Source organism: Melitaea cinxia, chromosome 3, assembly GCF_905220565.1.
Source record: "Melitaea cinxia chromosome 3, ilMelCinx1.1, whole genome shotgun sequence".
Lineage (NCBI taxonomy): Eukaryota > Metazoa > Arthropoda > Insecta > Lepidoptera > Nymphalidae > Melitaea > Melitaea cinxia.
Genome location: NC_059396.1, coordinates 2,903,593 through 2,928,475, shown reverse-complemented (window position 1 = coordinate 2,928,475; position 24,883 = coordinate 2,903,593). Strand labels below are relative to the sequence as shown.

At 37.3% G+C, this 24,883-nt stretch overlaps 1 protein-coding gene across 1 annotated transcript; it reads right to left on the bottom strand.

Annotated features, from left to right (window-relative positions):
• Positions 1-360: 360 nt before the first annotated feature.
• Positions 361-24,676, bottom strand: LOC123669302 (cytoplasmic dynein 1 light intermediate chain 2). Its single transcript, XM_045602913.1, has 8 exons — positions 24,503-24,676; positions 24,073-24,263; positions 22,927-23,130; positions 12,210-12,418; positions 9,604-9,833; positions 8,379-8,490; positions 2,056-2,196; positions 361-802 (listed from the first exon to the last, which is right to left on the bottom strand). The coding sequence occupies exons 1-8, from the start codon at positions 24,574-24,576 to the stop codon at positions 575-577; spliced, it is 1,389 nt and encodes a 462-aa protein (XP_045458869.1). The 5' UTR covers positions 24,577-24,676; the 3' UTR covers positions 361-574.
• Between the last annotated feature and the right edge of the window lie 207 nt (positions 24,677-24,883).

Sequence of the window (24,883 nt, the reverse complement as noted above, 5' to 3'; positions counted from 1 at the left end):
GCAGTGGTCACAGCACTCTGGCTGTCGTGCTGGCTGTCGCGGGTTCGATCCACGCTCACAACAGACATTTGTATTGGCTATATCGATGTTTGTCGTGGTCTGGGCGTTCGTGCTTGTGTATTGTGTTTGTTTCCGGACACAATAGAAAATCCTACTTGGGGCCGATGAGTGTGAAACGTTTATTATTATTTAATTTTGTTTTACTCTCAAACTGTTAAATAATATAGCACTCTTTAGTAATGGCTTCTGGTTTTTAATTGTATTTCTAATTTTTTACGTATAGCTGTAAGTTTTTCTGAATAAAAAAATAAAATTATTATTACATAATTAATATGTGTATTTTCGTGCGCTTTTTCCTACTTTTTATTAGTTGTATAATATGATCCTGTAAAGTGGGCCCCCAGGAACTGTGTGTAAGTTGATGAAGCAGTCCACTCGGCGGGGTGTCGGGGGGTCACCGACCTGTGCTCGCGCTAGCAGTCGGAGGAGCTGAGGTCGAGGGGCGGCGCGCGTTTGGCCCGCGTGAGGCGGTCCAGCTCGGCGGGGTGTCGGGGGTCACCGACCTGTGCTCGCGCTAGCAGTCGGAGGAGCTGAGGTCGAGGGGCGGCGCGCGCTTGGCCCGCGTGAGGCGGTCGAGCTCGGCGGCCGCGTCGGAGCGCGCGGCGGCGGCGGCGGGCGAGGCGTCCGCGGCGCGCGCGCCCGGCGAGCCCGTCTTCTTGTACAGCAGTGAGTTGAAGAAGTTGGCGAGCACGCCCTCGTTGCCGGGCGTGCCGGGGCCCATGCCGATCTTCGCGCCGTCCAGCTGGGAAAACAAATACCATCCATGTTTACTGTTTTGTAATAAATTAGCCTATAGTCATATAGAATGGGGGGGGGGGCTTCAAGAGCATCAGTGATTGCCGCAAATCTTTCAAACTCAAAACTCCAACCCCCGCCTCATCCGCACTGCTAACTAATCCAGCACATAAAACCTCCACACACACACTTTTACCATTATTTTCTAATAAAAAAAATTCCCACTCATCACCGGCGAGTTAGTGACCCCTTCCCCCTCAACACCACGTCCAATTCTCGTCTTACACACACTGCTCTTCAACCTACATATGAAGCCTCACACTTATTTTCCCATTACTCTCTAACACAAACTGTGACCCTCCCATCTACGTACTCACCCAAAACTCAAACGTCAACTCAAGCGCTCTCCTTTCTCACACTCTCCCTTATCACTAAGTCAATTAAAACACGCTTTTACACGTAACTGTAAAAGCGTGCTAAGTCCTAACATGCACCGTGGTCCACCTTGCGGCTCGGAGAAGCGTCTCAAACGCAAACTCAAACGCAAACTCAACTCCACACCTCACCCCCCCCCCTCCCCCGACCGGAAAGTCAATGACGAAACGTGCAAGTGTTCCCCCAACTACGACGACGAGGGCACTGCTGGGTGTTAGCGGGCAGTTCACGCTCGTCGCCTACGTGTGCGGGTTTAGTGCGTCAACGCATTTCTCCCCGTTGTAAAGAGAGCGGCGCGTTGCGTTGGCAAACGCAGTGTGGGTCCTCCGGCCCGTTGGACCGACGATCTACGTAAGAATGCCGGCGTAGGCTGGACGAGGATTGCGGAAGACCTATGTCCTGTCCTATGAAGACCTATGAAGAGGCCTATGTCCAGCAGTGGACTGCGATAGGCTGAAGTGTGTAAGAGAGTGTTGTGTGGCTACGGCACTAAAGAATTTAGCCACCCCCTCTCTTCCCGTGGGTGTCGTAAGAGGCGACTAAGGGATAACAAGGTTCCACAACCACCTTGGAACTTAAGAAACCGACCGATGGCGGGATAACCATCCAACTGCTGGCTTTGAAATACACAGGCCGAAGACGGGCAGCAGCGTCTTCGGTGCGACAAAGCCAGTACTGCGGTCACCGACCCGCCTGCCCAGCGTGGTGACTACGGGCAAAACACATGAGTTCACGTTATTTTTGGCGTAAACTTGTGGAGGCCTATGTCCAGCAGTGGACTGTATAGGCTGTAATGATGATGATGTGTAAGGAGAGCGGGCCCACCTGCGCCGTGGTGCGCTGCGCGGCCCGCAGCGGCGAGTCGGCGCGCGGCGCGGGCGCGCCGGCCTGCAGCGCCGCCAGCTGCCGCTGCAGGAACGCCTGCTCGTCCTCCGCCGCCACCTCCGCCTCGCGGTGCCCCCCGCTCTGAACGGACACAGGCACACGTTACTTATTACTTATAGGCTTATTTATAACTTTATAAAACCAGTTGCCTCTCTTTGAATTCTAAGTGGTTTTTAAGTAAAACTACTTTACGCACTGTTATGAACAAATATTATATTAATAATATAATCTATAATATAAAAATGAGTCGCTGAATGTGTTGCTAAGCGCAAAACTCGAGAACGGTTGGACCGATTTCGCTAATTCTTTTTTTTAAATATTCCTTGAAGTACGAGGATGGTTCTTACGGAAAGAAAAATTCTAAAAAAAAAAAATTTAAATTTCCTGAAAAAGTCTAATAACAACACTTTTCTATACTCCCATACAAAAGATTTGTGATAATACTTAAAAGTCACTGTTAGGCGATACAAAGTTCGCCGGGTCAGCTAGTATTATATAAATGCAACATATGCAGTATGGGGTTCGATCCCCGCACATGACAAACATTTGTATTGGCCATACAGGTGTTTGCCGTGGTCTAGGTGTTTGTGCAATCCTTGTGGGTCTCCCCACCGTGCCTCGGAGAGCACGTTAATCCGTTGGTCCCGGTTGTTATCATGTACACCTGATAGCGATCGTTACTCATAGTAGGGAATATATCCGCCAACCCGCATTGGAGCAGCGTGGTGGATTAAGCTCTGATCCTTCTCCCACATGGGAAAAGAGGCCTATGCCCAGTAGTGGGATATTACAGGCTGAAGCGAGATATGCAGTATGTAAGCCTGGGAAATTTATACAAAATGGTTAAGGCAGCGATAAACACCATCGCTTCCATTTTTATTATTTCATATTAAAAAGACTATTGTATTCAGTCAGTTCGAGTCCGATTTTGTGTTAGAACAGTTGTCAATAATTAAAAATTAAAAAATAACTAATAATTAATAATTTAAAAATTAATTAGCAGCAGTAAATAAAGTGTTTTTTTTTTTTAAAAAGGACCAACGGAGAACCATCTTAACAGCACGCTTGACTAGAGCGTTATGAAAATTTCTTTTGGTTCGACAGTCTTCTGTAGTACTTTTGTAAATGTAAATAATTAAGTCAGATGAAAAATCTTCATTTTAATGCCGGATTTGTAGTCTTAGTTAAAGTACAGTTCATTATTAACATTGATATGTTAGAAATGATAATAATAATAAAATATATGGTACGCGCTCATCGTAGTCGTACGTGTTTGCTAAGCCAATAATTAAAACTAGTGACAAAAAAAATTTAGTGATGGGAAACACGCTCCTCGATATCGATACTTTTGATTAGGTTATTGTTATCATGGAGCGTTTTCTGCAAAGATCGAATTCACTTGGGAAACGACCTAACGATTTTCCCAGTGACACCTCGCATTGGGAAATACCAAAGAGACCTGCACGTCCGGCGGAAGCAAATGCATCGGTCCCAACAAACACCACAAATCGGTTCACCCCTTTGGAAACCAATAACTCATCGGCAGATAACCCAAACAAACGACTTCAAGATGCTACTACTGCCCGTAAGAATATACATAAGACCCCACCTATTGTAATAGAACTCAAAAAAGAATGGAGTCACGAAGATATTCGGGTTCTTATCAGTAGATATAGCACAACCTTTCATTTACAATATAGAGGCAATAACAGAGTTGCAGTTTGTTGTTACTCCCCAGAAAGTCACGAAGCCGTTAAAAAGGGTCTCAAGTCGGAAAATGTTCCCTACCACACTTTCTCACGCAAAGATGAGAGAACTTCTAAAGCAGTGATTTTTGGACTACCAGCTTACGTTGAGCCGTACTTACAGGAAGAGCTCAACGCTCTTGGGTTTGCTGATGTCATTGTTCGCAAAATGAAAACACCGAATGGAAGTAATACCACATGTCCACCTTATTTTGTTCAACTCCCTCCTGGTAGTGATATTAAGCGCTTCAAGCAAATAAAATACATTAGCAATTGTGTAATTCAAATACGTAAATACCAATCTAAAAACCTATACGGAACTCAATGTTTTCGTTGCCAGGGATTTGGACACTCATCGAAGAACTGCAATCTTACTCCCCGGTGTGTCAAATGTAAGGAACAACATCTTACTAATGACTGCCCAAAAAAGGATCGCACACAACCAGCTCAGTGTTGTAATTGTGGAGAAAGTCATCCTGCAAATTATCGACAGTGCAGTGTACGAATGAACTACCTTCGATTTATCCAGGAGAAAAATTTAAAATCTCAAGCTACCAAAATTTTACCTAAATCATTGATAGGTGGACACGTTGATGGTCGCCCCTGGAATGAAGTAGCAGCCTTAAAGAACCAAAAACATCCCACTGGTACTCAATTCTCCAATAAAGATGATCAAGCAACCTTAGATATGCTAATAATTTTTAAGGCAATTAAATCAATTAAAAATGAATTTGTCGCATGTACGAACATGATGGATAAGGTTATTCTTATCCTAACCCATCTAGGTCAATATGTTTAGTGCGAATACATTACGCCTACTAGTTTGGAATGCTGATGGCATTCGTAGAAAGATTACTGAGCTCTGGGATTTGGTAAGTACTCTTAAAATAGACATTATTGCCTTATGCGAGACCAGAATATCACCCAATGTTAATCTTAAAACACCTGGGTTTCATTGTTACCGACAGGACAAGACAGACGAAGGGAGGGGGCAGGGGGTGGCCATTTTAATAAAGACCGATATTCCTCATACTCCAATAAAAATCCCCCAAATAAACAATCTAGAGTGCATAGGACTACAGTTACAGCTTTCTTGTGGCCAGGTGACCTTTATTGCTGCTTATCAGTCTCCGAACCTCCCGTTGTTGTGTAGTGACCTGGATGCTATAATGAATTCTTATACTTCCGTGGTTCTAATGGGTGATTTAAATACAAAGCATCCTTACTGGAACTGTTCTGCGGCGAATTTGCATGGCGATATTTTATTTAATCATATGATTAACAATGAATATGACATCTTTGCACCTAACACTCCAACTTTAGTTCATTATAATGCTTTATACAGCCAATCAACACCAGACGTAATCGTGGTTAAAGGCGTTCAAGATATATCTGAAGTAAAAGCCTACACCTCCTTATCATCGAACCATCTTCCTGTCTTCTTTATGATTAATAGTAACTACACTCGCAAATCTCACCTCGCATTTAACTATACTAAGGCTAATTGGAATAATTATAGAAATTATATCAATCAAAATATCACTCTTGATAATTTACCATTCAAATCTGTGTCTGAAATAGATTACAACATAGAACATTTGTCTAACACCCTTATCAATGCCCGTAATTTTAGTATTCCTGTAACTAAAGCTTATAGTAAAATCTCGCTTCCTCGTTACATACGAAAACTAATTAAATTCAAGAATGCTTGCCGCAGAGCTTCTCTCAAGGCAGACAACAATGGATTAAGACGATATCTCTTATCTAAATTTAATAACTTGCAATATATAATCGACAATAAAATAAAGGTGTTTAATGATAGCCTCTGGGACAGGAAATTAGCAAGCGTAGATAATCCCTCATCCGATCTTTGGAGATTTGTCAAATCAATTAACCCTAGACCAAATGTCATACCTCCATTGAAAATAAGCAATAGTCACACTACTTCCACCACACAAGAACAGTGCGAAGTGCTGGCAGATGTATTCCTGGAAAACATGAACCTTACAAAGTCTTGGTACAGTGACTCCGAAACTGAACACAGAGTTGCTGAGTCCGTCAAGGGTCTCGAATCTACCCATAACTTTATACCTGAGAAACTAGTTACGCCATCACAAATAAAGAGATTACTTAGCAAACTCAAATCTCGTAAGGCCCCTGGTATAGATGATTTGACAAACTACCTGCTAAAAACTATATCACAAAAAGGTCTTGTCTTACTAACCAAAATATTTAATGGATGTTTAATATTGGGTTATTATCCATCTTCTTGGAAAACCGCAAAAATGATACCAATTAAAAAACCGGCAAAAAGCGATTCCTGTCCTAAAAGTTATAGACCCATTAGTTTACTACCTAGCCTTGGCAAATTGTTTGAATCAGTAATCCTAATGCACCTTCGAAAATTCACGGATCATTTACTTATATCGGAACAGTTTGGTTTTCGTCGTAATCATTCGACCACGCAACAATTAGCTAGAGTAAGTGAACAAATAACTCATGGTTTGAATCAAAAGAAGTGTACTGGTATGGTCTTATTAGATATTGAGAAGGCATTTGATACGGTGTGGCATGAAGGACTATTGCATAAGCTATTAATGTACAATGTTCCAACAGGACTTGTAAAACTGGTTCAGTCATATCTGGTCAACCGTTCGTTTTCGGTAGCCATTGGCGATCATAGATCTTCTCTTAAACATATACCAGCTGGTGTACCTCAGGGCTCAATTTTGGGTCCATACCTCTTTTCACTGTATATAAACGATATCCCCAAACAGCCACATACACAACTCGCTATTTATGCTGATGACACAGCATCATATACAACATCGGAGGATTGTGATTTGGTGATCGGTCGGCTACAACTTTCCATTGATCTACTCAGTGACTTCTTTACCAAGTGGAAGCTAAAGTTAAACTCCAATAAAACTGAATGTATAATGTTCTCTAGACGACGTTCGGTACCATCTAAGAAAATTAAAATAAATGATCATATCATCCCTTGGAGTCGTCAAGTCAAATATCTTGGTACAATAATTGACGACAAAGTTAACTGGAGTAAAAACACCGATAATCTGGTTCTTAAGGGTGTCAAGGCTATAAACGCACTACGGCCCATATTTAACAGAAAGACAAAAATTAGCTCGTCCACTAAGATGAAAATGTACTCAATGTTGGTAAGACCATGCTTAACATACGCTGCTCCTGTTTGGTGTAGTATACCAGAGTCAAAATACAATAAATTACAAACCATTCAAAACAAAGCTATTAAAATTGCCTATAATACCCCATTTCGGACTAACCTCAAAAGATTACATAAACATATTAGTTATCCAAGTTTAAAAAATTATATACTTAAAATATCTCGCAATTTCTATAAAAATAAAATCCCAGGTCACCCTAATATTCTGGTCTCATCGATTTGTCGTAGCAAACTTCGAACATTACCATATATCGATACATACAACAGGTACAGGTTACCACATCACTACTTTCTTGATGAATCATAACCAAATGAATCAACAAGCGACCGGCTTGCGTTGCGTATGTCGATCCAAAGCTCAGTAAATATTTCTACATACCCACTTTGATTTATTTTTATTTCTATTATAAAATTGTAAACTAATAAGTACATATATTTTTGTAAATCTATTCTTTATTTTTTATTTTTACACTCATTTTCTAAGTGTAATAAGTATTAAGTGTAAATTTTAAAAATGTGCAACGTTTTACAAACGGCACATACCTAAAATTAGGTACTAATTGTACTACTCATACATGTGAAGTGTTTTTTGTGTAAATATGTTATAATTACTTTTTGTGGTTCAACGTATATGTTTGTAAAGGTGAGTTAGCCTAAAAATGTATTAATAAATATGATGTTAACAATAAGTGATGCTTTTGTAAACATTTTGTGTACTTGTATGATTTAAAAAAAAAAAAAAAAAAAAAAAAAAAAAAAAAAAAAAATAATAATAAAATATATTAAGATTGTCATAGTACATTGATAGTGAATCGATAAATCATAAATAATCAAACATTTGTAGGATTATTAAGTAGACTTATTCAATATTGATTCGATATAACCATGAAGATGTACACTCATATTTGCATGTATGTAATATTAATGAACCATATTCATTTATAAATAGATGAATGCAAAACAGTATAGCTTTCGTCACGCTCGGTAATTAGATACAGTAGTTTGTGTAATTGGCAAAGCGTCTTGGACGCAATACTCGAAGGATTAGTTTAAACCCCGTTAAGAAGGACCTTATAATTCATTATTTCTGAAGAGATATACGCAATTACAATTGGATACACTTACTATTATTACTATGTGACATTTTGGGATGAAAAGTACCTTAGTTTGGATGTCTTGTTAATCTAATTCTGTATTATTTAAGTTTATAAATACAATTTATTAGTTTAGCCGTAAAAGAATAACAAAAGTTTTAAATAATTAATGGACAGGTTTTTTTATTTGTATTTTTGTAAGGTAGGAATAGACATTCTTACCTTCCTCGTCGCAGGTTGTACGATGACATCTCTGTAGTAGTCATCTGGTTTACAAGTTTGCATATTTTCATACAATATACTAATTTTCTTCATACTATCCCAACCGGCGGGTCTGAAACAGGTGTACACTTTCATTTTTACAACTGTAAAATAATGTGTTACTATCACAAAAGTAAGATTACGTTATTATTTTTTATGCTTCAAAAATGGCAATGAAGCGTACGATTCTGTCTGATGGTAAGCGGATACCACAGTCTATGGACACCTGCACCACCAGGAGCATTGAAAGCGCGTTGCCTAGCCTACGTCCGACTCTCCCCTATCCCTCTTGCTACCTTACTCACCAGAGATTCACAACATTACTTGAAAGCAATATTATTTTGCTGTGACATTCTGTAATTTTGAAGTACTTGCCCAGTCGGGCTGCTTCGAACTTTGGGCAAGATATTTCTTTTTGTACTCTTACCTCAATAAAAAGAAAAAACATCAGTCAGTCAGTCAGTCATCATCAGTATCAGTCGTCCAAGCGTGATCTATGAGTATGTACATTACATCACTACATAGTATAAAACAAAGTCGCTTTCTCTGTCCCTATATCCCTATGTATTCTTAAATCTTTAAAACTACGCAACGGATTTTGATGCCGTTTTTTTTAATAGATAGAGTGATTGAAAAGGAAGGTTTATATGTATAATACATGCATAATATAGTAGAAGAATGCTGGTAGTTTTTGCAACCGTGCGAAGCCGGGGCGGGTCGCTAGTTAAAATTAATGTTAAAATGAAGAAGAAAGAAATAGTTAAAATTTTGAGTCTTTGACTTGCTTTCGGTTTTTCGCAATAAGTATTAAAAATCAACTAAACAAACCAACTTTTCCCCTTTACTTGGGCGTCGTTGAACAGTTTTATGTCGTAGACGCAAACAGAATATTTCCTATATTAGTGCAAAGTTATTAAAACTGATTTGAAATTTATAAAAAGCATCCAAACTAGTAAATTTATCTGAAAGTAAAATAAATTTCAAGGCAGATTTTAGAGTCCGGATTTATTTATTGACTATACTTGCTACAGACCAACAAGAACACATGTTGCTAGAAAGACGATTGATGTGACACTGTCACACAAAATAATCTTAGTAACTTTTACACAATACACTGAAACGATCATATTTTACACTCAAACATCGCTAAATAATATACAGTATATATGAAGTTATGAACACTCACATCAAAACCGCGTCCTTCTCGACGATCAAGGCGGGTGTCCTAAAGGGGAGGCCATATATCCGGTGCGTGAGGTACTTGTAGAGCAGGTCGCAATTCTTGTCCTCCTTGGCACTGGTGTAGAACAGTGCGGCGCCGTACTGCAGACAGAACCGCCGAATCCACTGCTGCATGAAATCGAAGTGCTCGTCGCGGTAGTCGTGTTCCTTCTCTAGTGTGGTCATGTAGTCAGTCTGTGTGGGATAATTTAATACAGTTATATTTGTGTTAGGTGAAATTACTTTCTTGTACTATTACGGTGTCAAGCAAGCGAACAGTCGACTTATTGGTGACCGCAGTCTATAGCTGATTCATTAGTTAGCTACTGCTGTTATCGCAGCGCATCGCCAGGAGCTACCTTACCCAACACGGGAACATAGCACTACTTCAGAATATCATTATTTGGCTATGATCTTCTGTAAGTTTTAGGTACTTCCCCGGTCAGGCTTTTACTTACTTTTAAAACATTTTCCGTCTAAACTCAAATAATAAATTACCATCTTGCACTCAAAAACCCTCACTCACTTCAGCCTATCGCAGTCCACTGCTGGACATAGGCCTCCCCAAGTTCGCGCCACACATCCCGGTCTTCCGCAATCCTCATCCAGCCTACACCGGCAATCTTACGTAGATCGTCGGTCCAACGGGCCGGAGGACGTCCTACACTGCGTTTGCCAAGACGCGGTCTCCACTCTAGGACCCGTCTACTCCAACGGCCATCGGTCCTGCGACACAGATGACCAGCCCACTGCCACTTCAACTTGCTAATTCTGTGGGCTATGTCGGTTACTTTCGTTCTCCCGCGGATAGTCTCATTTCTAATCCTGTCTTTGAGAGAGACCCCAAGCATAGCCCGTTCCATTGCACGTTGAGCGACTTTAAACTTGTGGACCAGTCCCTTGGTCAGTGTCCACGTCTCGGCTCCGTATGTTAACACAGGCAGGACGCATTGCTCGAAAACTTTTGTCTTCAAGCATTGCGGAATCTTCGAAGTGAAGACTCGACGGAGTCTGCCAAACGCCGCCCAGCCCAACCGAATCCTCCTATCGGCCTCCTTCTCGAAGTTGTTGCGGCCTAGTTGGATAGTATGGCCTAGGTAAATATAATCCTGAACAACTTCGAGAAGGGTACCATCGACCGATACCGGTATCGGTATGACTTGGTTGTTAAACATAACTTTCGTCTTATCCAAGTTCATACAGAGACCGACACGTCGGGAGGACTCGTTTAGGCCGGCCAGCATTTGGCCTAACTCATCCAGCGTCTCCGCAAAGATGACAATATCGTCGGCGAAACGAAGGTGAGAGATGAATTCACCGTTGACGTTGATGCCCCGTTCCCCCCAATCCAAGGTCTTAAAAACATCCTCTAGCGCAGTGGTAAACAGTTTCGGTGATATTACATCCCCCTGTCTTACCCCGCGCCGGAGGGAAATAGGTCTTGTTCTTTGGTCATTGACATGAACGGTCATCGTCGCCGCGTCGTACATAGATTTTAGTACCTCGATATATCGCCAGTCGATATGACATCTCTGCAGAGAGTCCAGGACAGCCCAGGTCTCGACGGAGTCGAAGGCTTTCTCGTAGTCCACAAATGCCATACACAGCGGTTGATTATATTCTTCCGTCTTTTGGATAATCTGCCGAACAGTATGGATGTGGTCCACGGTGCTGTAGCCATTTCGAAACCCAGCCTGCTCTGGTGGTTGGAATTCGTCGAGTCTTCTGGCGAGACGATTCGTAACAACCCTCGAAAACAGCTTATAGACGTGGCTCAGAAGTGAGATCGGTCTGTAATTCTTTAGCAGAGATTTATCGCCTCTCTTAAAGAACAGCACCACCACACTCCTGGACCACGCCTCCGGCGTGGTACCTCGGTGGATGACGGCGTTAAATAGTCTTGCCAAGGCTTTCAGGACAGGTCGCCCTGCGGCTTTAAGGAGTTCAGTGGTAACTCCGTCATCCCCCGGGGCCCTTCCGTTTTTAAGCTGCCCGAGCGCTGCACCAATCTCATCCTCTTCGAAGTCCGGGATACACTCCGAATAATGGCGCAACAATGGTGCCCGTGGATCTTCGGTGTCCCAAGTCGCAGGCTTGCGTGCGCTCGACGAGTACAGCTGTCCATAAAAATTCTCAACCTCTTCTCGGACCTGAGGGCGAGAGCAGACGGTTCTGCCATCTGCTGTTTTAAGCTTCGCAAGAAGGCTTCTCCCCAATGGTCTTTGGAAAACTTTGGACCCCCTATTCTGCTCAATCAGAGTAGCAACCTCTCTCGTATTTGAGCAGCGGAGGTCTCGGCGAATAATTTTCCGTACCCTCTTGGAAAAAAACCCACTCCCCTAATATATAAGAACATAACCATAGAAATTTTATATGTGAAAATAACTTAAATATAATCAAGATTACGTTTCACAATTTTCGTCATCAAAAACCACATTCACACTCGTCTAATCCAACACTCAAAGCTCGACACATTCAACCATCGAACACTCACCTACAACCCAAAAAAACCTACCCACTCAACTACCAAACCCACCAACTCAACCATTCAACCCACCCACTCGAACCCACCTTAGTTGCGACGACGACGATGTCGAGCCCGAGATTAGTTGTGAGCACGGCCTCGGGCAGCGCATTGTCTTCGTCGTCACTGTCCAGTTCGTCGGAGAGGTTCCGCGACGAGCGCTTCATGGGCGACGAGGCCGGCTCCAACTCGTCGCCCGGCTCCGTGTACCTCTGCCACTTTTGAACTTGGTGCTTTTTACTTTGTAACCTTTGTTCTGTGAAAGAATTATTATTATATAATAAAAAAAAAGAAAAAATGACCTGCCATTATTTTACGTTACTTGAACGTTCTGTTTCGAGTGTATAAATTTATACTTTTTAAATATTTCATAAAAATGTGTATATGTTATCATCAAGACTATTAATATTATGAGGTTCTTAGATAAAGAACAAAATTTAACGTCGTCTGTGACTACGTACGTAAGTAACAACGTAAGGTAGTATAGAAATATAACAAACTATTTTTATGAATTCGAATTACACTGTTATAAATCATATTTCCATCAAACTAACGTATTTATTATAATTATTAGTGCATTTTTTACTCAAGAGATCGTAAAATATTTCCAAATGATATTTTTCATAATATTATAATACGTTGCCATAAATTACAATTTCCATCTCATCTCCATCTATTGTATTTTGTTTTTGTTTAGTGCCATTATAATTTAGTAAAATAATACAGATTTTGGTAACTCTTTAGATCAAGACCCGTCGAATAAAAAAAAATAACCTAGGTTAGATTAATTTTTTTTATTCGACAGGCTCTCTAAGGTCAAAATTTGACCGTTTATCGGAATAATATCGTTACAAAAAAAAAAAAAAAAATGCACTAACCTATCTAAGCTCAAAATTTGATAGTTTATGGGCATAATTTCGTTGCAAAATGAATTCGATGGGTCTTAATATAATGAGTAGCCCAGATTTTTTTTTAAATAACGACAATATTATTTTTGCTTCTAACAGAGACATTGCAATAAGCTTGCTTTTAAATGCATCAAACAGGTTTTTAGAAATTAATGACACTTTTAATAACAGCTAGGTTTATTATGTTTTTACTGTAGGCAATGGCGCTTGATTTTAATTTTAATTTAGTTTTTTTTTTAATTTTATTTAAATAACAAAAATATATTAACATTTCTGTATCTATAATTAAAAATTATTATAAGCTTCTCAATCATGTTTATTCCTCTTAATAACAAGACAGAATTTTTAAAAAATATTTGACTTTTTTATTTTCATCAAAAACATCAAAGAGACCGCAAGTAAAATTATTAAAATTTGCTCACAAAATTTCTTCGTATAAATGAGTAGCACTTATAAACATAATTAAAACCTAAATAACTTTGTCCACACTTATAGGATAGCTCTGTTAATAGCGTATTATTTATATAGATAATACAAATAATAAGCATTTATAGATAGTTTCAAAGAAGTAAATTACTTAAATAATACAATATCTAAAATAATACAAACGACACGCGAACAGAATTTGACACACTTCAAAATTTTATGAGATAGGTGTAAGAATTTTTACAGTCTACTGCACTTTCACGAATAAAATTACAGGAATCGCGCCGGGCGGTGTCATCGTACGATGTTATTACGTTTATTCGTAACTTTTAAGATTTATATTGAACTAGCTAACCAGGTGAACTTAATGCCTCAATACTATAGAAGAATACAGTTAAGAATTACAAAGTTTTTTGATTTACTGCTATTTTATATCTATTTTTAACTTTGAAATTAATTCTGACTTATTATTATCATTTTTTTATTTAGTTTTTACGATTTTTTTTATCATTTATATTTTTAAAATTACTGAATGTACTTTGATAATACTTATACTCGTATTGTATTTATAATGAAACGACAACATTTTCATAAATCTAATTCAACCTTTAAGTAACTACACAACAAATAGACAGATAAATTAAATAGGATTATGATAATCTTTCTAAGAAGCCTTACAGTAAGTACTAATTTAAAACAAAAAATATGCTATCAACGAGTAGCTAGGACGTACGATAAAGACAGTTAAACACTGGAAGCTATTTAATTATATAAATATATAAAAAACTACAATGCACAACGAAATTCTTATATCATTTGTTTATTAATTGATACATTGTTTTGTTTTAAATTTTACTTGTCTATTAAACTTGTACTGAGAATAATGAACGCAAAAAAAAAAGAATTTGGTGTAGTCGGCTCGGAAATGAAGCCCGATTATTTCGGAGATTAATTTTTATCGGTACAAACATGGATGTATTTAAAAATTAACACATCTTGTTTACTAACAGCATGTTTAAAACTCAGTCATTATCACTCTTATATACATATATGTAAAACGAACATTTTACCATTGTTTGTTTTATTGCTTTTTAATTCCCAACATTTTGGCTTTATTACAGCGCTACAGTACGAACGTCAAAATTATCAACAACAAATACGGTAATATAAACCATTTTATACATAAATCGTATCACATCTATATCGCGTCGCATTCGGTATAAAACGATCTGTAGTCGGATACGTTAATGGACTTCAATAATCTTAAACTGTGCTACTACTGGGTAATAGCTTTTTCTAGTATCAAGGTAAAACGATTAGAGCTCAATCCGCAACACGGATTTAGTGTGGATAAGCGACAAAACACATATTACAATTTTTCACAAATCTTCAAAAACTTTATAGAAACAACGTTTTAAATTCTTTACTTTTAAATACGAGATGATTTTTAATTACCAGTTTAAACTACCGTACCTCGCTTAAAACCCAAAAAAAAAAATTATGTGTTTTGTCCGTCGAATATAAATACATCCAAAGTAACTTAAGAATTTATAAATAGGTATCTTAACAATAAAAATGTAAACGCCTCCCACTCAAAAACCCCGAAGTAGTATGTTAATCCTATGTCAGAAGCCTAGAAACAATAATTCTAATAGCTTATCAAACACCTTTAATTTGCTTGGATCCAAGCCCGCAACCGGTAGCGCATACACCAGTTGTCAGACAACTGGACCATTACGTCATAGCAAATGTTTATCCAGTTAAGATAATTGAACATCTGCCTTTTGTATTCGTTTATTTACCGCCGGAACAGAGAAATACACACCATCAATATAATATATACGGCAATAAATACGGCAGTGAGTAATTAATGAGTAGGATGTGTCAACTAGACGGCCTTGCACAAAGCCCACTATGTACATTAAAAAAAACATATGTCGATGCGATGCGAAGACCAAGGACTTATATATTATTTAAAAAAAATTGTATTTAGTAGTTGTAAAAAAAATTATATTGTTCTATGGTATAACATGTTCTGTAATGATAAGTCATAGATTTTTTTTGTTAGTATCAGAAATACGATACCTTTTTTGTTCAAACACTAGATATCTTCTGTGACTTTACCCAGATTGGTTTTCGAAGGTCTAATTGAGAGATTTGTTAATCGTTTTGGTTATTGCTCAGACTGTACGTCATAAAATGATGTTTTAAAGCCTGCTGCCTTATAAGATAATCTTTTCAGTCAGTCAGTCAGTCAGTTCAGCCTATTTAAATTAAAATTATATCTGGTAAAATCTTTTCAATTATCATTAATTATAACATATAATATTACAGTATAGATTTTTTTTTTAATATTATTTGCATTAATTTTATGCCTTTTTTTATTTATAAAAGTAGGTTTCGTCACACAGCGACTATGTAACCTCCATCGATACTAATTAATTCATGAAATATAGAAGACTATGAATATATAATTTTAGTGTAAATAAAGTCGAGTGGAACTTATCGTATACACTCGAATGATAACTCATAATAGAAACGACGAAATATATATTAATATCAACAATCTTATTTTTATTGAAAATAAATTACGACAATACGACTGAAGACAAGGGAACGCAGACGATCTTGAAGGTACTATTTTTTTATTAATATTTAGGAAAGCTCTGTCAAATGCGCCAAATTGCAGTCTACGCGAGCTATGACTCATAATAGAGACGACGAAGATTCGTCATACTCGTACAAAACTGTATCGACGCGACGTACACATAATTGTGTTTCATAATTTAAAAAAAAATCGACTTTAATTACATCGACAAATAATACAACGTAAGTAGACGAAAAAAATTAACAAACGCACTAGTCGTCATTACGATTTTCGAGAATTTCCCTCGATTTCTCTGGGATTCCATCATGAGATCCTGGTTTCTTTAACCATGGTACCAAACTTGGGATATCTCTTTTCCAACAAAAGAAGAATTATCAAAATCGGTTCATAAGCGACGAAGTTATCCCCGAACATATATACGGGCGAATTGAGTAAACTCCTCCTTTTATGAAGTCGGTTTAAAATGTATACTATTACTAATCGAGATCTAGGAAACATTTTTGTTTTGATATCAACATTCATGCATTATTTGGATATCAACTGTAATCAACATAAAAAATGTAATTAAATTTGAATTAACTGCGATGCGTAAAGCAGTTTTTATTTTTTTTTTATTTAGACATAAAGGTGTATTAAATACACAATAAAGAACCAACAACCTAAGGAGGTAATACTAATGACGTATTAAAAAAAATATATTTCTTGTCAACTGAGATAAGGTACAGCAGTATATATATCCTGCTCGAAATCCGGAGCAGTACGACTGGGAAAGTAGCTCGACCTTACAGAAGATCATACCTAAATAAATACAAGCAAGCAGTGATGTGTTCCCGTGGTAGGTAGGATGACCAGAACTCCTTCGGGGGATTAGGGTTCGGCAATGCGCTTGCAATGCTTTGGTATCGCAGGGGACAGTAGGTTACGATAATCGCTTACCATAAGGTGAGCAGTACACTTGTTTGCCGACCTAATAGCTGTATAAAAAAAAAAACTTAAAATTCACTAACACACTAGAACTAGAAAACCGTGCGTCTGTGACCATGGTGCTTGCGATAGCACCGATATATCGGAAACTCCAAATGACAAACGATTCACATGGTAAATATATCGCTTTACATATAAATCATAGTATCATTAAATTATAAAATCAAAGACTAAGGCTTAATCAATTAACGTAACTTGCATCCGTCCTTTGATATTTAATATTACGGACTCTATGAACTTCACTCACTTCAGACTATCGCAGTCCACTGCTGGACATAGTTCGTACCAGACATCCCGGTTTTCCACAATCCTCATCCAGCCACCACCGGTAGTCTTATCCGGAAATAGTGGGGCTACCGAGAACTAAGGGCCGAAATTTATGGCGGTAACTCATATTACACTAACTCATATGTTTTGCCCATAGTCACCACACTGGGCAGGCCGGTTGGTGACCGCAGAGCTGGCTTGTCGCACCGAAGACGCTGCTACCCGTTTTCGGCCTATGTATTTCAAAGCCAGCAGTTTGATAGTTGTCTCGCCATCGGTTGGCTCTATAAGTTCCAAGAAGATAGTGGAACTGTGTTATTCCTTAGTCGCCTTTTACGACACCCACGGGAAGAGAGGGGGTGGCTATATTCTTTACTGCCATAACCACACATCAATCTATCTACGAACGAATATTTACGAACTTAGACAACAAATAACAAAATAAGTTTAAATTTAATTTTCAACTACTTGAAACGTGGAAACAAAAGCGGGTATTTATATATTAATCAAAAATTATTAATTGATCTTTAAAAATAGATAACGATAACTTAGAAACTTGGTCAACAGAGGCTTACACGTATATATTACAACTTTAAATAAAGCGAAATGAAAGAGTTCTCAAGGATTTAGTCAACAAACTGTTTTAAATTCAAAGCGAACGCCAACAGACGCAGTAACTAAGAGTTATAAAATCGTAATCAATATATTCTTAAGACATAAAATCGATAGAAGCAATATGAAAACTTCTGCTTTGAAACAGAAAACTTCACAGTCAAAATTGTATTCTTTACTTTACTGAGGTTACTTTTACTTAAGTGAGGTAGGGCACAGCAGGAATTTCCTGCTCAAAATATGGAGCAGCCCGACTGGGGTAGTACCTCGACCTTACAGAAGATCACAGCTAAATAATAATGTTTTCAAGCAGTATTGTGTTCCTGTTGGTGAGTAAGGTGACTAGAGCTCCTGGGGGGATTGGGGATTGGGTCGGTAACGCGCTTGCGATGCTTCTGGTTTTGCAGGCGTCTATAAGCTACGGTAATCGCTTACGAGTAAAAAAGTTGTGGTTTTTTAAACAAATAAGTTTAAAGAATTTTTCCAGCCTTTACTTAATATCCACGAATGTTGAAACAAAAGACAACTATCAAATTTGTCGTTCATTTCATTCATTCCCCATGAGGGAAATGTAATGACTCCTAATATTACAATATAAGAAATGAACATATTTCAAAATAATGTCTAAATTTATATTTTAAAGTATTTCTTCATTAGATTGCACATCCGATTGAGTTAGGAAACAATTACTGAGATTTGAAATACACAAGTAACTAACGTCTGTGTTAGTTAATATTACAAAATTTAACACTTGAAAAAAATTGAGCTGTGACAACAACCCGCAAAAATAACCCAATCAACAAATCTTGTACGTAAGATAAAAAAGCATCATACAAAATGTATCAATTCGATTAATCGATTAAAATAATTGTGTTTGCAGACAAACGAAAAAAAAACCGACTTCAATTACATCGACAAGTAATACAACGTAGATCGACGAAAAAATAGTCAAGTAACTACGCGTTATCAAAGATTATTCAAAAAGTAGTTATCAGATCTCGATAAAATTTATATGTGACCACATGATAAACATCAGCTTTCGATTAAATTAAAAATTTTCAAAATCGGTACACCCAGTAAAAAGTTATTGCGGATTTTCGAGTTTCCTTCGATTTCTCTGGGATCCCATCATCAGATCCTGGTTTCCTTATCATGGTACTAAATTAGGGATATCCCCTTTCCAACAAAAAAAGAAATATCAAAATCGGTACATCCAGTAGAAAGTTATGCGGTATAATACAACGTAGGTCGACGAAAAAAGCGTCAAGTAAAAACGCATTAATAGATATAACTCGAAAAGTAGTTGTTAAATCTCAAATAAATTTAAATGGGACCAATTGGCACACACCACCTTTCGATTAAAACAAAATTTGTCGAAATCGGTGTACCCGGTCAAAAGTTCTGATGTAACATATATTAAAAAAAAAAAAAAAAATACAATCGAATTGAGAACCTCCTCCTTTTTTGGAAGTCGGTTAAAAAAATTGGGAAAGTATTAAACCTCACCGACTTAGTAAAGCCGAGCGAGGCAGTCCTTAAAATAGCAATAATAAAAACTCATATTCATTCATAAAAATATATCAAAACAATAATTAGATGCGCATCTTTATTAGCAATTAAACAATATCAACCAATGAAAATCCGTGGTATCGTAAAACGAGTCCCATGAACGCTCAGGTCATACATATTATGTGAGACTGACGTAATACGTGACTCACGAAGAGAAATAAACATAACTTTTAACTTAGAATTCCGTGCGTTATGAAGCAAGCTTTAAGCATCCGTTATTTCTATTTCTTTATAACTTTAGATTTCGAAAGATACTTTTTAAGCTTTGTGAACTTAAGTATTATTTATGATATTACTTTAAAATAATATAATTAGCTTTGTATCCAAGTAAATACAGCCTGATTATGATATTATCATGATTTGTAGTAGCTATGGTTATGAGGTAATTCGCCGAATTCGGACAAACTTTTAAACCCAACATGAAGCCCTCAAAAATAGACAAAAAGACACTAAAATAAAAAAATAAAAAAAAAAATCTTTTCTATTCAATATAACTTAACTACTGGTTGTACTATTTGTAACTTCTTACCCCCTTTTTTTAACGTGAGGAAAATCCATCATGGATACCCTCCGGCGCGGAGGCGCCAGTGGGTTATGTCAGACTCCTACTGACTAAAAAACCACCACGTGTGAGCAGTCGTCCCGCTTGGGTGGGGCGAGATGGGGTCGCGCTAGCATTCGCCACCTCGCCCCGGCGGTAGAACTTCATACCCCTAGCTCAACTATAATTGGCATGTACCTTGGACCACGTAATTATGAAAGAAATACGCCAGATATTGTTAGCGAACACTATAAATGGTTTATTTATTCCTTGCCAAATTATATCTATTAACTAGCTAATCTATATTATCAAGATTCCAGCTAGACAAAGTAAATATAAACATGACTAATCCAATATATAAATTAAACGATGTCTGCATGGCGTACTTGTCACTGCAGTTAGCTACGCTAACGGTTGCCACTAGATCCGATTAGATAAATGAAAAATAAATTCCCATAACGCTATTCGATGCATGGAGTCTAGTCAATGGTGTGATTTAAAATTTAAGACAATTGAACAGGTGAGAGGGATATTACGTCAATTGCATTTTAGGTATTTCATATTTTTAAGTGATAAGCTACGCTACTAAAGTACATACATCGTAATAAATTTATTCACAAATAAAATATCGCTATAAAAAAAATTGATAAATCAAAATATTTTTAGATTTCCATAAAGTTATATAAATGTGTCTTTGAAAGTTGTCAAAAATATGTTCCACCAACTATCTTTACTAATCTAAAACTACGATCATTGAAATGTCGTAGGATTCCTTGGAACTGTCGAAACTGTGTCTAGTTGTATCTATTCAGCCTATTACAGTCCACTGCTGGACTCCTCCCCAAGTTAGCGCCAAAAATGGCGCGAACTCATCATGTGTTTTGCCTATAGTCACCACGCGGGGCAGGCGAGTTGGTGACCGCAGGGCTGCCTTTGTCACACCGAAGACGCTGCTGCCCGTCTTCGGCCTGTGTATTTGAAAACCAGCAGTTGGATGGCTATCCCGCCATCTGTTAGCTTTTTAAATTTCAAGGTGGTAGTGGAACTGTTTTATCCCTTAGTCGCCTCTTACAACTCCCACGGGAAGAGAGGGCGTGGCTATATTCTTTTCTACCGTAACCACACAGCATTATCAGGTAGTATGGATGTGCGATTTTGTTTCATGATCACTATTCAGCCGTTACCCACTGCTGGACATAGGCCTCCTTCTCCATGTAGGAAAAGGATTTATTTGTTTAATGGCACTCAATGGGTCCAAAAAGTTCAGACGATTTCACCAATGAAAAATGGAGAAAGCGCGAAGGATACTGGTAACGACGAGGTTACGAGTACCTAAGCAATTACACGCAAATAAAAACTCAAGAGAAATATATAAATAAATAAATAAATATCAAGACCAGTTTTATTTTTCACTTCCATCATTCGATTTGGTTAACTTTCATATCGCTTTTTAATTGTATATTTCTTTCGCTTTACCCTATAATACTCCACTACTGGGCATAGGCCTATTTCCCCATCTAGGAGATCATGTAGGTCAGAGCTTAATCCACCACGCTGCTCCAATGCGGGTTCGTGGATATATTCCCTAGTATGAGTAACGATCGCTATAAGGAGTACATGATAACAACCGGGACCGATGGCTTAACGTGCTCTCCGAGGCACTGTGGTGAGAGCCACAAGAACTGCACAAACACTCAGACCACAGCAAACATCTGTATGGCCAATACAAATGTTCGACATGTGCGGGGATCGAATCCGCAACCGCCAGCGCACCAGCCACAAACCAGTGCTGTGACCATTGCGGCAACGCATCATATGTAAACTATAAGTGTGCGAAATTTCATACTCCTCCGTCCGCGCAATTTTCGTAAAAAGTGGTACAGTTCTTGCTTCACGTATTAATATAAGTATAGATTTACTGGTATTCAGTTTTACAGTAGATATGAAAAAACTTAGGAGCCCACCCCCCTAAACTATTGTCACGGAGTATAGTATATAAAAAGAAGTCAATAAAGAAATAATTATAGACACAGACGTGTCACATAAATAATATATAGGTAATTAGACATAAACTTTGATTACGATACAAATTTGACTTAGCAATGCACTAATGAAACCTTTTTGCAGACAGTGATAACAAGCACTTTTATAATAATACAATGCATAAATTAATTATTAATCAATATTAATAATTTGTTTTGAATGAGAACATTAATTGAAAAGAAAACAGTTTTCAACCAACTTTAAAAAATGATTAAAGAATGTGCATCAATAATGTATGGTTTTTTGTATGTATATTACGCCTATACCTTAAGGCATGTGCTGAACTTCATTCTTATTTAACAAGAAAGCTTGCAGTAAATACACTACAATTCCTAAATTAAACTAAAAAATAAAACTAATTATAAATTACATAAAGATTTATAAATCATCAGGTTGTCTGGAAGAGATTGCTTTTTAGCAATAAGTAACTATAATTGCTTGTAATGTAAATTTTGTTCTTTATTTAAATGTGCAAAAAATATATTATTATTATTATAAATTAATAATTATCTTAAAATCTCTTTAGGAAACCTACAAGCTTTAATTTTATTCGTAAATTCATTACACAAAGTTTTTATATCAGAAATGTGTAGTCTTTCAATGTATTAACATCCACTTAATGTAAACCTGTAGATTTCTAATATTTAAATGTAAACATACACATTGAGACCTATTTTATATAGAAACACAAATTTGAAAATTGTCTTTGTTTTAACTAATTAAATAGTACATTTATTGTAATATTTATTTCACTTTTACAAACTCTTAACATCACCGTGGGTAGTCATATATAAAAAAAAACTCACCAGGTGTGAGATCCAATTTGTCTATATGGTCACCGAGCACTGACGCCCAACTTTGTAACTGATCTAAGACGCCCCAGGGCGTCGTCATGGCTACAGTTAAGATGACCAATGTGTGCTGGAATGTCTCTTCATTTAGAGCAAATTTGAGAAGGTTTGTATGACCCGGATCTCCATCAAGAACCCAGACACTAAGTCGTGTGTGGTCTGCAATAAATAGTTTAAATGAAATACAGTAAAGTAACTTAACCTTTAACAAAACTTACTAATCTTTTAAATATATACTAGGCGAGTCGCGAGGTTTCATCCCCGTTCATTTGAGGAACAAAATGTGCAAATATATTATGTAGCATATAGCCTTCCTCAGCAATTGGATTATCAAACACAAAAATGATATTTCAATTGGAACCAGTAGTAGTAGTAGTATTGGAACCGTGTCCAGTACCCAAAGGTTATCTGGAAGAAATCGCTATTTAGCGATAAGATCGCCTTTGTACATCTTGTATTGTATCTTTCTTTATATGTGTCTGTATTTTGGTGTACATTAAGAATAAATAAATAAATAGTTTCTGAGATTAGCACATTCAAACAAACAAACAAACAAACAAACAAACTCTTCTTGTATCATTCACAGGAAGTAATTCTCAAAGAAAACTTAAGTTAACTTACATTAAGTGTAGATGCAGTTACAGCTTACAAATGACGTATAATTAAAATAATTAATACTGAGAGCTTATTTACATATATATTGACACATTAACATACATAAGATTTTTAGTTAACTACTAAACAAACGACTATCGACGAAACAAACAGAAACAACAACTAGACATATTTTGTAAATTCACAAATCTCTTTTCAAAATAAAATTAGATGTAAATAAAAGATTTTGTCATAATATTAGGAATATTCATTCAATGGGCGTATAAAATGGGTACGAGTCATTGGTACATATTAACAAAAATAATATAAGAACTAGTATTAGGACATATGTTCATTTTATAATTAAATAATTTATAAATATAAACTACTGGGAGCAAAGTAATAATTAATTAATAATTGTAGTTTAAAATAATTGTTAAAGTAACATCATTTAAAGACATGTGTTTTGGTATGTGAAGTAACAAATATAGTGTAAATAACACTCACCGTCGCGATATTCATCCCTAACGTCTATATACGCATATTCGAGCGCTGATCCCTTCTTGGGATCCTCAACTCCTTGAAGTTTAGCTATAAGTGTGGTTTTACCGGTCTCATTGTCACCCAAAACTAACACATTCTTGTTCGAAGGCAGCTTCGTGTTACCTTGGTTCTGAACTTCTTCTAATATAGCTGACCTGTAAACAGAATGCGTATGTAGTGATATATTTCTGAATCACGTTGTCCTCTATCATGAAACGTCGTGTGAAACGTTCGCAGGTGTCGCATTCCACTACATTTTCACAAACAAAGGCAAGACGTCGCAGCTAGGTCACATATTTCTCAGGTACGATTCTTTGACATCACGTAGGTGTGACACATTGGATACCCTATATGGATGCTGCATGTAATCCCTAAATGAACAGTGAACATTTACCACAAATTATCTTTCCCGTCTCCGTTCTCTTTCTTTTTAGATCTACCCCCATTAGCCTGGCCGTTTGTCTCCATTCTTCAGATATGATAGAAGATAACAACGGCACAAGAGGCTTTTCTTTCGTTTTCGTTTCGGCTGTTCATACGTCACTCTCACAGACAGAGCACAGACTGAGAAAACTCGAGTTTGTAAAATTGTTGTCATATGCAAATGGCAAATACCAATAAGAACGAACAATTTCCAATAAGTTTACAATTTACATAAATAATATTTATATTTGTGTAATAAATAAGCTTTTTTTAAAAACCAGCAAAATTGTCGATTTTATTTCAACTACTATAAAATGTGCTGTGTGGTTACGGCACTAAAGAATTTAGCCAC